This window comes from Takifugu flavidus, chromosome 21, assembly GCF_003711565.1.
Source record: "Takifugu flavidus isolate HTHZ2018 chromosome 21, ASM371156v2, whole genome shotgun sequence".
NCBI classification, from domain to species: domain Eukaryota; kingdom Metazoa; phylum Chordata; class Actinopteri; order Tetraodontiformes; family Tetraodontidae; genus Takifugu; species Takifugu flavidus.
Genome location: NC_079540.1, coordinates 1,931,714 through 1,946,422, shown reverse-complemented (window position 1 = coordinate 1,946,422; position 14,709 = coordinate 1,931,714). Strand labels below are relative to the sequence as shown.

General features: G+C 45.1%; 2 protein-coding genes across 3 annotated transcripts; one reads left to right on the top strand and one right to left on the bottom strand.

Annotated features, from left to right (window-relative positions):
- Nucleotides 1-73: 73 nt before the first annotated feature.
- On the bottom strand, nucleotides 74-9,167 carry fam83hb (family with sequence similarity 83 member Hb). Of its 2 annotated transcripts, XM_057020237.1 has the most exons (9): nucleotides 8,842-9,167; nucleotides 6,792-6,953; nucleotides 5,433-5,591; nucleotides 5,014-5,340; nucleotides 4,760-4,924; nucleotides 4,528-4,652; nucleotides 3,651-4,205; nucleotides 1,218-3,549; nucleotides 74-791 (listed from the first exon to the last, which is right to left on the bottom strand). In XM_057020237.1, exons 3-9 carry the CDS (start codon nucleotides 5,553-5,555, stop codon nucleotides 771-773), a joined length of 3,648 nt encoding a protein of 1,215 aa, XP_056876217.1. In that variant the 5' UTR covers nucleotides 5,556-5,591; nucleotides 6,792-6,953; nucleotides 8,842-9,167; the 3' UTR covers nucleotides 74-770. The 2 variants fall into 2 exon arrangements, with proteins under 2 accessions (XP_056876217.1, XP_056876216.1); XM_057020236.1 differs by lacking the exon at nucleotides 6,792-6,953 and having other exon boundaries at nucleotides 8,842-9,166.
- Nucleotides 9,168-13,119: 3,952 nt separating this feature from the next.
- Nucleotides 13,120-14,508, top strand: LOC130518109 (receptor-transporting protein 3-like). The gene is made up of 3 exons (XM_057020459.1): nucleotides 13,120-13,274; nucleotides 13,451-13,625; nucleotides 14,061-14,508. The coding sequence occupies exons 1-3, from the start codon at nucleotides 13,259-13,261 to the stop codon at nucleotides 14,410-14,412; spliced, it is 543 nt and encodes a 180-aa protein (XP_056876439.1). The 5' UTR covers nucleotides 13,120-13,258; the 3' UTR covers nucleotides 14,413-14,508.
- Nucleotides 14,509-14,709: the final 201 nt, after the last annotated feature.

Here is a 14,709-nt window from a genome sequence, read left to right as displayed (position 1 = left end):
TCCGGTCCCCCAGAGTAGAAAAGCCCGAGGACGTTTCCTGTAGGTATGACTCCTTACAGTGGAGAAAAATAGCTTGTGTTGTTATTTACACCTTTTATTTACATGACATGATACAAAGATTAGGATTGTTTTTATAACACCATTCTTTTATCTGTGGAATTTGAATGCCTATTGACATTTTCTGCCCTGAGAAGGGTGTTCACACCTTTAGAAAGGTGCATAATGTTCTCTTTTGAAGAATAGTCATTTTCCAGCTTTGGCAAATCTCTGGGAGAACATTGGCACACAGCGAATTCACAAAGATTCAGTTTCAGGCAAGTTCCAGCCACGCACTCACAGGCCAGGACATCAACAGCACTGTTCTAACAATGCCACATACCATCACGTTCAATCACAATCATCTCTTTCTCTCAAAATCCACCATGTTTCTTATAGTCTTTCTAATTCCTGTTCAGTCACGTGCAGCCCAGCCTGTTCATAGGCAAGTGGCCCTACCTAGTCTCAAAACATGTCCATAAAACCAGCGGAGTCGCTCTTCTTCGTTCAAGTCACCGTAAAAGTTGTACCAGGTCTTGGCAACAGCAACATTCTAAAGCCGTTGACTAAAAAGTTCTCAGTATTTTTAAATGTGTTTTCAAGTTTGACTTCTTGGTGAGAAAATCCAGGAAAGGCCGACTTGTGGAGCCTAGGAGGTACTTTGATGGTGTTGTTGGCACACTGAGTCTTTTTTTGATCATTTCCTGCGTGAAAGGTCGCTCCGCCATCCTTCTTTAGCCGAGGTTATTGCCCATCTGTCAACACAATAAGACAACACCGGTGTGAAATATCTTGAAATTTTGAGGCCAGTACGACACTTTAACTGGTAAAAGCGCCAAGATGTAATCAACATAAAAGGTATTTAAAATGACAACTGGTTACATATTAGCATATTTGTGTACAGCTTGTCATCAAAATGTTATTTTCAAAGATGAGAAACAAGACTAGGAGATTATTACAACAAACGGGGGGGGGGGGATCTAACTTTTTGGAGGTGTGCAGATCCTTATTTTATTCCTGTAACTGTACAGGAGACTACAGTTCTGTCACATTATGGGTCTAAACCCAACTCCTATGTGACCATATCAAAAACTGTTGGGTTATTTCTATAGTCATGTCATTTTTATTCCAAAAGTAACCGCTTTTACTGATTTTAAATATTCATTAGAGCAACAGACTACCTCAAAGCGGCTGTAGACTTTCTTCTCCTTTCTCAGACTCTCGATCCTCTTCAGCAGCCCCTCCCGCTCCTGGATGTTGCCCTGCGGCCGCAGAAACCTGCTCACTTTCATGGAGTTGTTCCTTTCAAACGCTTTTCCCACGCTGTCGCCACCTCTGTCCTCGGCAGTTTCTGCCAGCTCTGCTCGGTTCTTCTGGCCGTGAGCTGAGATCTGCTCTAGGATGACTTTGGTGTCATCTCTGAGGTTACTGCTGAATATGATCGAGCTGGTGGCCGACTGGTACCGACTGGTGCCGGACACACCCATCGAAGTCTTGTTGCTAGTAGTAGTTTGGTCAGTGATGGTGGATCCTGCTTCTTTAGCCGATGGACCCTGGCTTTTGCCTGTTTCATCAGTGACTTCTATAACTATGTTCCTGGCTTTATCATCTGCTGAAGATTTTTTGTCTTTATCCTTGGAGCCCAAGATTCCCTTCAGCCAGTGCTTCTTACCCTCAGCCTTTCCCTCACCCAACGTGTTGATAGATGTATTGGAACCCATCATTTTGTGCGCTTCCTTATAGTCGTCACGTGGCAAAGTCGAAGAACTTTGCGTGCGGTTCTTTTTAAGTTCGCTCTTCTCTGCATCTGTTGCGTCTGTGGTCAGGATCTCCTCACCACAGGAAACGTGACGTGGATGCAGCGCTTTCAGCTTCAAGGGGGCCTTCTTGAAGATCTTGGGTGAAGAAAGTGGCTTCAGGGACTTGAATATATCCTTCTTTTGGCCTTCGGATGAAGTCTCTTCTTTGCTGGGTTGAGTTGTCTCTACAGGTTTCAGGTAGCTCGCAGAAGGTTTTGGAGTGGTCATGGGCGGTTTTGAAGAACTAACCGAATGTCTTTGAGCAAGGTCCGACAGTTTTGCAGAGACGTCTACCTTCTTTGGTTCAGTATCTCCTGAAGGAATGGATACACTTGGGGTGCTTGGAGTCACCCCCGACTTCAAGAGAGGTTTATTTGTCATGTCTGGCTTTTTTTCCGCAGGTTCTGGAGCTTTCATTAAGGATTCTGCCTCCATTTTTGAGGCTTTTCTCTTGGCAATCAGATCTTTGATATACTGTTGAGGGGTGGAGTCAGTCTTGCTGAGAGACGACGGGGTGGTGTCTTCAGGTTTCTCTAAGGTTGATTGAATCTCGGTCCGAGTTTTTTGAGGCTCCTCTTTGGTTTTATTCTCATCTTTAAACTGGGCTTCATTTTTCTCTCGCTGTGGTTCCTTCTCTTCTTTTCCATCTTTCTCCTGGACATGCTCCTTGTTCTTTTCCTCAGCCCTCTTCCTCCACTCAAAGGGCTCACGAACCCTGCGCTTCTCTAGAATTTGGGCTACGATCGAAGACGTGCGCACCGAGTCTAACTGTTCATCTTCCTCCGAGGCAGGCTTTAGGCCCAGGCCGCTGTTGTGCATCTCCGCCTTGGAGGATGAGAAAATAAGTGAAGATCGCAAGCGGGAGCTACGTTGAAGGAGCGGATTAATGCGCGTTCGGAACGACTCGTGCTTGGACAAGAGGAGATCGGGAGCCTCTTTCACCTCCATGTGCAAACCCACATCCTTTCCTCTACTCCTCTCTTTTTCTCTATCAATTTCCCTCGTCCATTCCCTCTCTCTTTTCTCAGGTACGAATGGCTTCAAGTCACCGCCTGTTGGATGCACATCCATGGTTGTTGGAGGAGAGTTTCTACTTTTGTTCTCAGACAATACAGGCTTCCCGAAACGTGGTCTCAGAACATCTGGTCTGGGTTTGGGAGGCACAGTCGGTGGCTCATTCACGACAAAGTTGAGTCCTGAATTGTCAGTCGTATTCACTGGCTGAGACACTGGAGGATCCTCAAAGGCATCAGGGCCCATCGGTTGAGGCAGACCTTCGTCTCCACTGTCCTCATAAGTGCTGAGATAGGAGTGGATTCTCCAGTTTCTTAGGCCGTGCCTCAGATCTGCATCCTGATCATTGCCTTGATCACATTCTTTAAGAAACTGTTTCTTCTCCGGAGAGTGGGGCTGCGTAGGTGAGCTCTGACAGGCATAAGTTTGACCTATGCTTGGCCTCTTGTGGGAGGATCCTCCTCCATATCTCCCAGCTAATGGAGGTCCACGATGCCCTTCAGGTCCTCCCAGGTCCTGTGATGAAAAGTAGTCCCTTCCATAACTTCCAGGTAGAGGCTCTGGATCTGAGCGAAAACTGGACTCTGAATACTGGTCAGTGGTGAGATGTGGGGGAAGACCCCGATGTCTGTCATACTGTCCATGGCCCAAACCTGAGACAGGGTCTTCATTGTAGTAAAGACTACTTTGGGTCTGGTCCCTGTAATGAAAATACAGTGTTTATATGTTACCTGTAAAGATGTGGTGAAACGAGATGCTGAGAATAAGCTACAGATCTGGATGTATTGAGGAGTCGATTACCTTTGGAAGTCTGTCTCATCCAGATTATTCATGACCCTGCACTTCATGTATTGCCTTGAAGATGCATAACTTTCTTGAGTTCCCTCCGCGTAGCTGTGTCGCTTGTAGGCACTGGAGCTCAGCTCCATCTGCCTGGAAACTATCGATCGCCCCTGTTCCAGGTAAGACTGCTGCACCCGAAACTGCTGCTGGGAATACTTTCCAATCATGAGCCCAGATACCGGTTCAATGGTCTGACGAAACGGGTCATTCCGCCGAAAAGGCAGGGCACGGTTGCGCTCGGGGTCTCCAAAGGAAAGGGTGGAAGTAATCTCATGCGGCCTGCGGTATCCTAGTGGGTTACGCAATGACTGGGTCCTCTTCAAACCAAACTGGCTGCCATAGCTGTTATTGGAGCCGTGGTTGTCAACAATAGCAAGTGCACCAGACGGATCGATCACTAGGGGCTCTGACTGAGCATAGAGAATTCGAAACTCTTCATCAAAGGATGTAACCAGCTCCCCGAGGAAAAGGTGGGCAATGCAGCGATGGATCTTCTCGTAGGACCACATGAAACTATAAGAAAATGGGGCAAAATGGTGAATATAATTTATGGTAAATATTAGACAGGTACCACACAATCGAGCTGGGATCAGACTGACTATGAGAATGCAGTGACACAGAAGGCAAAGAAAAGCCGTTCAACCCCAAATAGGCCTTAGAGATGGCGTTATTACGGCGAATCCCAGAAGATAAAAATCTGTGTTCAGATTATGTTAAACTCATTATTCTAGTTTTATTATTATAGTTTACAAAAGCAACTTTAAAGCACTCACGCTGACAGCAGAAATGACAGAAAGGTCTTGGCGTTTTTACTGATCAGAATTCAAAGTCTCACCTGTAGTTGCCACTGAGTACAGCCCTGCAGTCAGTCAAGAGGAAACGGTCTTTCACCTGCCCTTTGAACGATTTCCCTGTCCGAGAATAATAAGTTATTCCTGCCACGGTCCTGACACGCATCATCTGTAAAATAAAATCCCAAAGCCGTGCAGTTAGTGTGGTACAACTAGAGGACAGATCGCTTGGGCAATAGCTCGAGCTGTAGATGGACAGGTGGCAAGACAACTCACAGGAATCGAGTCTAAGTTGACTTTACAGTTGAGAACCATAGAAACAAAGTGATAGGAATCCTGCTCGTCCAGGAGAATGTAAACCGGTACGTGACGTCTTGCTGCATCCAAGAGATCGGCAAAAATGTCAACATCTGTGAACGTGTCCATTACCACAGCAATGACCTGACCAAGAGACCAAACACGAAAGATTGAGGAGAAATTAGCACACAATGCACCACACTCTAATCCGTTTACTCTGATGCCCCACTTACTTGGCACGCACTCTTGATGAGTCTCCTGGCCTGCTCCTTGATGCTCGGCATCTCTGGTTCAGACGGGTTCACCAGTGTGGTGACCTCTGTGCTCCCTATAAAGCTGTGCTGAGGCCACCCCAAGTCAAGTCCCGGGGCAGCCAGGTCAGACTGAATGGGCCAATACGTATCAGAGGAGCCGTCTTCCTCCTGACCCATTTCATTATATGTCAGCTCTGGCATGCTGGACGACAGGTTGGGCGTCTGAATTGTGTTTTTGATCAACTCAATCTCAGGCTGCGCCAGAAAATTAACCACATCTTCAGTCTGGAGGAATTCATAGTAGCCCTGGCGTGGAGGAAGACATGCCAGAATTAACATAACGTATAAAACCTATGTGAACAAATCACACAAGCATAAAGCGGACTTGAAACAGTTACCTGTGTGTCATTTTCTATCAACGCGTCGATAGCGAGGCGGTACTCCTCGCGGTAATGCGGGGGGAGGTAGTTGGGGTCGAGGGGGTTGTCGCCGATGGAAGAGGACTGCGATCGATGTGCCATGTTTGCAGAGGTGTGGAGTCAGAAATCCAGCCTAATCTGTGAAAAGGAGTATCAGGGAGACGAGTTGAGTGAACGGGGAAAAGGTTATAAATTCTCTACGTCTCTGTAAACAGCAGCGAGCTGTGGTTGAGTTGGAAGTCAAGTCTAACGACTGTGTGTACTGTTCTGTGTCGGCCCGGGTGCACACGCATGTCAGAGCATGTGAGAAATCCGTGTGGATGCAAGCAAGCCCGTCTGTCCTACTCCTACTCCTAATCCTACACTTGTCATATTGTTCTATAAGTACAACTAAATAGGAAACTGCTACTCTATTGTGTTTTGGCTGAGTGTTCTTCAGGGTGGTGAGAGGAAGAGCGAAGAGCGACAACAAAGGCTTTATTGTTGTCGGGTCAAAGTCTGCATAGTGAGTTTTACAAGCTCACCTCTCCTCCTAATGGAGAAGTCTGCACAGATATAACAGTTCCACCCGCCTAAAAAGAATTCCCTTCGAGGCAATAGTTCTATCAGAGCTCCTTAAGATGCAGAAACATGTGAAAAAGAATGTAGACAGATGTAGAGCAAAAGGACAACAGAACAGGGTTTTTGTATATAGACGTATGCCGATGTCAATTATGAGCAAAGATTGATGTAAAGTAAATATTTACACACCAAGTTTCATTTCAGTTGAAAGACAAAACCTGACATGGAATCGTTGTCTTCTTTGCTAGCGTTTCTATCATTAATTACTCATTAACGCATTCTTTTTTTTAAAAAAAGGAATATTTGTAAGATAGAAACACAGCAGTCCATTCTGTTCACCGGACAATGAGGGGTTGGAACCCTTTCATGATTTTGTGACATCCAGGCAGGCTATCGCTGCGGAGATCAAACGCCCCCGGGGTGGGTTCCATTTCGCAGCAGATTCGCTCAGTTTTCGTTACAATCCCCACAGAGGACGACAGGATGGATTCTCTGACGCATTGAAGGCTCCGTTTGCACAATGTGGTATAATAATTGTGTGGCTTTTCCACCCTTATCAGCCAGTCTTACGTAATTTATTTGATCGATTTCATGATTTCATGATCGGGGTGTGTGTGTCTCTGCGTGTGTGTGGTGTCACAACGGAATTCTGTGTGGGTGTGTCTGCAAGGTTGTACCTGAAGAAAAGTGATGTGTTTTTTTGGTTTGGTTTTTTTTTTTTTTTTTTTTGGTCCCAGAGATTGATTCCGATAGGAAAGAGTACAAGTTCCAACTCACTGGGAGAAGCACGCAGAGGCCTGGTGAGTCACCAGGGAACCCAGTCTGGTCAAGTCTGCAGAGAACCCACAGCATACTGGTCTGTGGTGATTCATCTGCTGACAAAATGGCTGACATCCTGTTTCCGCCGTTTCTTCTAGCAATCTCAGCCTCTGTGGCACACTGTTCACAATTATAAGTTCCACATTTAAGAGCGCGTGTGGAATACTCCCGATCCTGCCAGGTTTACAGAATGGGTGGATCGTCAGTACTTTCATCGGCCTCATTTGGTTTTGTTCTTTTGTTAAGCAAATCTCGCAGCTCAGGGCCAGATCGGCTCCAAAATGAGTTTCTAACATTTACACCTGACGACCTCAGAGAACGCCAGTAAACTGATACGTGCGCCCGCCTGCTGGAGCAACCGAAGGTTAGTGAAAAAGAGGCAGCGGCGGTTTTCCTGCAGCTCGCCTCGCTGACTGTTGCATAGTTAAACAAATCCTGCTGCCTTGTTTGCTGTTATAGCAACAGCAGCGCACATCCAACTGTAGATGCCTCATGATCACCAGGATCTTTCACCATCTTTCCATGCCCCCCCCCCCCCCCCCCCCCCCCCGACCGGTTCCTCTATCAGTCGTGAGGCTTTGTGCATGAAACTATCCTGCATTAGCTTCACAATTAGCAAAACCAGTTTGAGACAATAAACCATCGGGTGCACCTCTCCGAATATTCAGATGTAGTCAGTGTTTGCTCACAAGGCATGTGAGCGTCTTTGCCTCTGCACCCTCGCGTCGGAGAGGAGGAATAGCGAAAGGGCCGAGGGCAGTAAAAGGACTATCTGCCTCGCCATGGGAATCTGAAATGAAATTCTCTGGAAATTAGCTCAAAGATTACTTCAATCTGGAATCATCTGACCGCGCCTCGTTAGATAAAAGGCTATGATTGGTCCCCTCTGCCTTGCTTCACGTTCTTCCTTAAATTGTCACGAATAAAGTGGCGACAGCAGAAACTAAAAACAGGTTTGGAGAGACGAGCCAGTAATCTCCTGCTGCTCCTGTCACAACTGTTAAATACCACTTCTGTCAGATTAATGCACAAACAAGTACAAGAGCAAACATGGCGCGTCCCTCTGTGGCCTGGCACGACAGACATCTCAAGGTTGGGTTAATGTATAGCGCACGGGAGACACCCAATGTGACCACTCACACTGTGTGTTGTTAATTTGCTCGCCGCAGCAGCACGACCAAGACAACAAAAACAATCTCTGTCCTCATCTGTCCTACCAGCATTGGAAATCCCAGCAATAAATGCAAAGTGAAGTTTCTTCTCGGCCCCTCTCTCCTACATGGGGAGTGCACATGCAGCTGCCGTGGGCAGCCATGCAGCCATGTGGGTAGTGTGACAGGATGGATCTCCAATGAGAAGCACAGGCACAGAGAAGCTGGCACTACAAGCTTTCCCCTGAAATTCTAACCACATGTTGGACCATTTCGACCCAGTGAGTCATTTTGAAGGAACAGAGGAGAAGTCTGCATCTGGTGGAGCTTCTGAGCTATTAGCTGTTGAAATCAACATTATCTGATGCTACTTGGTGCTACAGGTGTGTCAGGCTGATGAGAAGACCAAGCTCCTAGACATTATCTCTAAATTGCTGCGTCTGCGCTACACACAGCAATGTTCCACCAGTGCATTACCCAGTCGTGCTTGTAAACCTGCCTCAGGCATTCATCACCTGCAGTTTCTCATACAATACAGCCACAGCGACAGCTCAGGACAAATGTTATTTGGCTGGTGACAGCCCACGCAGGTGTCGTTCAGCATGTGTTTGTTACCCTGTTATAACAGCACTGCTCAGGTCACTCACCTGGATGAACAATTTTTTTATAGACATCTCCATGGGGAAGGTTAACCACAAAACTAAGAAACAATACTTAGAGATAGGAAACTTTTAGTTAATAGAATAGAATAGAATAGAATAGAATAGAATAGAATAGAATAGAATAGAGCCTCTGTACAAGGGTTCCTTTGTTCCCAAGTGTACTCGCAGAAGTTGGTCTGTAGTTCCATTCCGTACCTCCGGACTTTCCACCCTTCTTTGCTCTCGTCTTATGTAGCAACGGGGGGAAAAAGCTCCGATGTGCGTCTTCCTTCCCGTTGCACTTTTACATTCTCCGGATCGCGTCCGCTAAACTCCAGGTCGGGGTCCGCAGATCGCACTATCTGATCCAGCGAAGGCGGGGAAGGCGCACGGACGCCGGGGCCCGGGTGGAGCGGTCGTGTCGGCGGTGTGAGGACCTCGGGAGCCGCGGCTGTGGAGCAGCACGGAGCGTTAACTTGCGCGGACGGACGGAGCAGCTCCTCCGGGGCAGGGCTTTCCCACCGCTGTGACTCCTCCCAAAACTCCTCATCACTGCAAGGAGAAGGCCATTGGTAGTTGAATTCCGATGGCATAGTTTAAAAGTGCTAGAATTTTTTTTTTTTTTTTTTTGTGTTAAGATTGAAAATGTGCTGTTTCAGCGAGTTTTGCCCGAGTCTGTCATAGCTTTAGTTGGTTTTGGCTTCGCGCTTCTGGCACCTTGAACGCACAAGTTCACGTCGTTTTGCAAATTTTCTTCAACTGTGCTTGAACTGGTTCACCCAAAAAGAAACCGGCAATGGTTGATGATTTATTGACATGAATTACACGTTGGTTTCTCCGGAGAAACCCCACAGGAATATTGTGCAAATGAGTCAGCTGCCCTTCCATTCCAGGAAAAACACATTTTGTTGACTATCATCTCTTTTTCCTCTCTTTCTTCATGGAAAAATGTCCTTGCTGGAGGCTGTGTGTTTCCTTTCTTCTGACATTTTGACTCAGGCTTGTCTCCTCCATGTTGGCCATACAGGTAGATGAGGGTCAAGAGGCCAAGCTCTCATTACACAGCATGTTCTTTATTAAATCCAAATGTTTAACACTAGTCTAAGCGAGCAACCTAAAGGTTATGCCTTTATACAAGTTTAGCCTCTTTTAGTCAATCTTTTTGATTTTTATGCGTCACTTGACCTCCTCAATGCATGTTTGCACATTATATGCGTTGCCCTTTGTCCTGAACGTCTCTATCTGTTGTCCTGAACATCTCTATCTGATGGCACACACCCTGTTTCGTGACCTTCTGATCGAAGCTCTCTCATAAGCACACACTTCTGTCTGTGTGTTCAGTCCTGTTCCTGAAGGGTGTGCCTCCTGTTTGAGTGTGTGTGCTCTGGTGCTCGTGCACCAGAAAATTGTTGCTCTAAGTCCCCGAGCTCCGGATTTGCTCACGGGAGTTCCTAAATCATACAAATGTGCGACTCTAAATGCGACAGGAAATTAAAAGTAACTGAACGCATCGTAACCATGCAGTGACAAATATGAACGCTGTGTGTGTTTGTGTGTGTGACCTGTATCAAATCAAAAATATGTCTTCGTATATACAAAAGAAGCCCTACAACAAACATTAGCAGGTACACAGACACTCAAACTCTAGGTGCGGCCGCTCCAAGGAATGCGCTGAAGGCATGTCACCACACCCTCTTTCATTCCTCTTTCTCTACCTACCTCTTGCTTGCCCTCCCTCTCTCCCCCTCTCTCTCTCCCCCCTCAGGCTCCTCCCTCTCTGAGTCACCTGGCAGCCGTTAAACAGGTGTACGAGCACAGACAGGGTTCAGGTTGCTTGGCCTTTCAATGGGGCCGGCAGCGAAGTTCACAGTTTCCTGCGATGCTTCAAAAAAACTTTATTGACACGGAATTGAAAGCACCCGCAATGGCGTAGGGATAGTATTTGCAGAGTCAACCGATTTACTCTTAAGGTGCCAGGGAGAAACACAGTTCACCAAAGTGCTGTACAATGCAAGAAAACAGTAAAATATACTGATATAGCAATCCAACTGTATAAAATCCCTTCTGATTTAAGGCAAACATGTTTGGGATGTCCAAGAGCAGCTTATCTGCTCCAGCTGGAGTGTAAACCCGAAGGAGTTCAGGCACGTATGATGGTGCAAGACATTTAAATGATTTAAATGATTTAAATGATACAAACAAACAGTGGAATCCTGAACTTGACAGGAAGCCATGAAGGGAGGCCAGAAGCCTTGCAGTCATGCTTCTTAGAAGCCATCAGTAGAATCTTAAGGCCTAAGGGAAGGCATATCTGGGTGTTATCTGCTAAGCACTGGAAGGAATGAGCTGTTTTTCCGTTGTCATGACATTGGGGATGCCTGGGGGTCGACTTTATTATCATTTCCTATCATAACTTCTAATATCATAAACAAAAAGCCAGTAGTACAAAGTATTCAACAAAAGGGCCACATTTGGATCAATAGGGGTTGTTTCCAGCCTGCATTACTGTGGCACTGGGAGTTTTCCACCCGTATATTTCTCAGCCTGTAATGTCACACCTGAGTATAAGGTGACTGTGCAGAGCCTGGAGCTTTGAGGTCATCTTTACACCCCTGTGACTGGAGAAAATACACACACACAAATTCCTGCGATATCCAGGTTATGAGGTCGTTGTGCATGGGTGTGTGTGGAGGTATGGGAAATATACAGTATATTCATGGGTGGCCATACCCACAAGTGACACAACACTGCATATGTTCATAACCACCTTCAATCTACTGTAATGAAAATTATTATGGTGTTTAAGTAGGGATGTATTAATCTGTGTACAATAAGCAAAATGGCATTGCGTTGCTAGAGGTTTGTGGCTGGATAAGGAATTACACCTCTCAAAGTCTGAGGAGCCTGACAAACCTGTATGAGCATTCTTAAACATGTGCGTTTCCTCATTAGTCTATAGTTGCGTCATGTAAACCCCATCAGACTCTACAATCTGTATTACTTTAATGTTCTGTGTCAGGCAGGAACAAAGTCCACATAGCAGTGTGTGTGTGTGTGTGTGTGTGTGGGTGTGTGTGTGTGTGTGACGAGACAGAGCCAGGAGGTGTTATTCTGATGCTATAATTACAGCAGCCATAAAATGACAATAATGATTACAAGGGGGGTACTTTCTGTATGAAAATCCCTTCAACTATGTTCAGAGCTGACAAAGGGATGTGTTTTGAAAGCAACTTGTCGTCAAATCTTTGAGGAATGTCACCAATGACAAAATCTGACAAGACAGCTGAACCTTTGTTCACGCCTGTTTGTCACTTCTATGTCAAGACTTCTAGCTGTTCGTGACACAAGTTAAACAACATATTATTTAGATTTGCTGCACATTCCCATCATTTCATTACTGGCATGACAAACAAAACAAAACTGGGACTTTTGGTGACCCATCAGATGTGTTATACTGCCCCCTAACGGGCTGAGGTGCACTCTGCATTTCAGTGCATGTATTACGTTATAATAATGATATAAACGTGCCATGATGAATATTAAAAGAGCTGTTTCAGAAATTGAAAGACTGGCCTTCTCTTTAGTACCGCCATCTGGTTAGTACACAAGTTGGGAGAATCATCTCCGGAGAGTGGGGAAAAAATAAAATCCCCTCCGAAAAAAATAAAACAACTACATTTTGTGACATCACCTGACTCACGCTGGCTCGATTTTAAGTTTCGTTTTCCCCACATCATTTACTTGCAAAACAACACCGTCCCTCTCTCAGCCACTTTCATTCCTCTTTGACAACATAACAAGCAACATGACTGGGTCTTCAGGTAAAATGCATTTTAAATACGAAGATTTATTTTATGTTATTTTATATACTATTGTCAGCATTGGAATGAAAGAAGGGTGTGTGTGTGTGTGTGTGACGAGACAGAGCCAGGAGGTGTTATTCTGATGCTATAATTACAGCAGCCATAAAATGACAATAATGATTACAAGGGGGGTACTTTCTGTATGAAAATCCCTTCAACTATGTTCAGAGCTGACAAAGGGATGTGTTTTGAAAGCAACTTGTCGTCAAATCTTTGAGGAATGTCACCAATGACAAAATCTGACAAGACAGCTGAACCTTTGTTCACGCCTGTTTGTCACTTCTATGTCAAGACTTCTAGCTGTTCGTGACACAAGTTAAACAACATATTTAGATTTGCTGCACATTCCCATCATTTCATTACTGGCATGACAAACAAAACAAAACTGGGACTTTTGGTGACCCATCAGATGTGTTATACTGCCCCCTAACGGGCTGAGGTGCACTCTGCATTTCAGTGCATGTATTACGTTATAATAATGATATAAACGTGCCATGATGAATATTAAAAGAGCTGTTTCAGAAATTGAAAGACTGGCCTTCTCTTTAGTACCGCCATCTGGTTAGTACACAAGTTGGGAGAATCATCTCCGGAGAGTGGGGAAAAAATAAAATCCCCTCCGAAAAAAATAAAACAACTACATTTTGTGACATCACCTGACTCACGCTGGCTCGATTTTAAGTTTCGTTTTCCCCACATCATTTACTTGCAAAACAACACCGTCCCTCTCTCAGCCACTTTCATTCCTCTTTGACAACATAACAAGCAACATGACTGGGTCTTCAGGTAAAATGCATTTTAAATACGAAGATTTATTTTATGTTATTTTATATACTATTGTCAGCATTGGAATGAAAGAAGGGTGTGTGTGTGTGTGTTTGTTTATTTGTTTTTAAAGACAGTAGGCTACTCCCGAAAGATCCACAAATTCATCTAATTTATTATTCTCCCCACTCCTACAGACTGGGTTCCTGGATTGTGGCTGGACATATTTAACGAGCTTCTAGACCAAGATGATGAGCTGGATTATGGAGACCAGTGGAGACTGAACTTTAACTACACAAGTCTGACAAACAAACTCGATTCTGCTGAGAGGCGAAGAGGCTGGAAGATATTCTGCTCCAGTGTATATGGAAAGTATGTATGTTTCTAAACTCCTGAAGATATCTGATAAAGAGTGCAATGAACAGGTCTGAAGAGTTCACTGTTGCCATATCCTTTTATGTGCCCTCTGAGTTCTTCCTGTTTCATTTTTATGGCCTTGTAAAATTACAGTTTAACAGTCATTTTGCAAATTTCTCACCCCACAACCCCCACCCCCAAATAAACAAAATAGTCTGATAAATATTTGTATTGAAGCACTGCAACTTCATAACAGAAAGTGTGGTGATAGAATAGAGTGCTTTAACTAATTTTCAGTACAGTGTAAAAACATTAATGACACTCTAGGCAGTATTGGAATTTGTGGGTGGCACTTTTTAGAAAAAAAACTTGATTTTTCCTATGAAATGTATGTAAACACATGTAAATCACACTGCTCCTCTCTAATGCTACCGTCCTCTCTTTTCTCAGCTTTGAATGTGGCTCCTGTAGAAAGACTTGGCCCTCAGCACGAGTGACGGTGTTGTTCCACTACCGACTTAGGGGTGAACGAGGAATTGTCATCATGCGTCCCTTAGGACAGTCTTGCCGCCGTTGCCAAGATACCTTTGAGCTACCGGGCTTTTCTGAGGACGTGGTTAGAAGCACCTTGCAAAGACTGTTCAGCAAAATACGGAAGAATATCTATGATGAGGATGATGATGACGATGATGGGGGCCATTCAGACAACTCCGGAAGGGGGTGGAGCAAACCACATGAATCTTCTTTGTGCGAGGCCTGCAAGATGGGCATTTGCTCCCAGAAAGATGAATGTGAAAGTTAGCTGTCCAACAAAGAGAGTTTGCTGCAAGCGAAACTGAACTATCTTACTTGTTTATTGCTTTTTTCTGAATAAAAAACATTTTATCGGATTGGGAAATGTTTCAGGATCAAAGTTATTAAATAATGTGTGTTCAAATATGATAAGAAAACGACGCAGACAACCGTGAGGCCGCCTATTAAGGACCACAGATGGTGCCCCCACACAGCGCCACCCACTGGAGGAAACATGTTATAACGCGCATATCCGCTTCCGCCTCGGGACTGCAGCGATCTTGCGTCGGACCAATCAGGCAAGAGC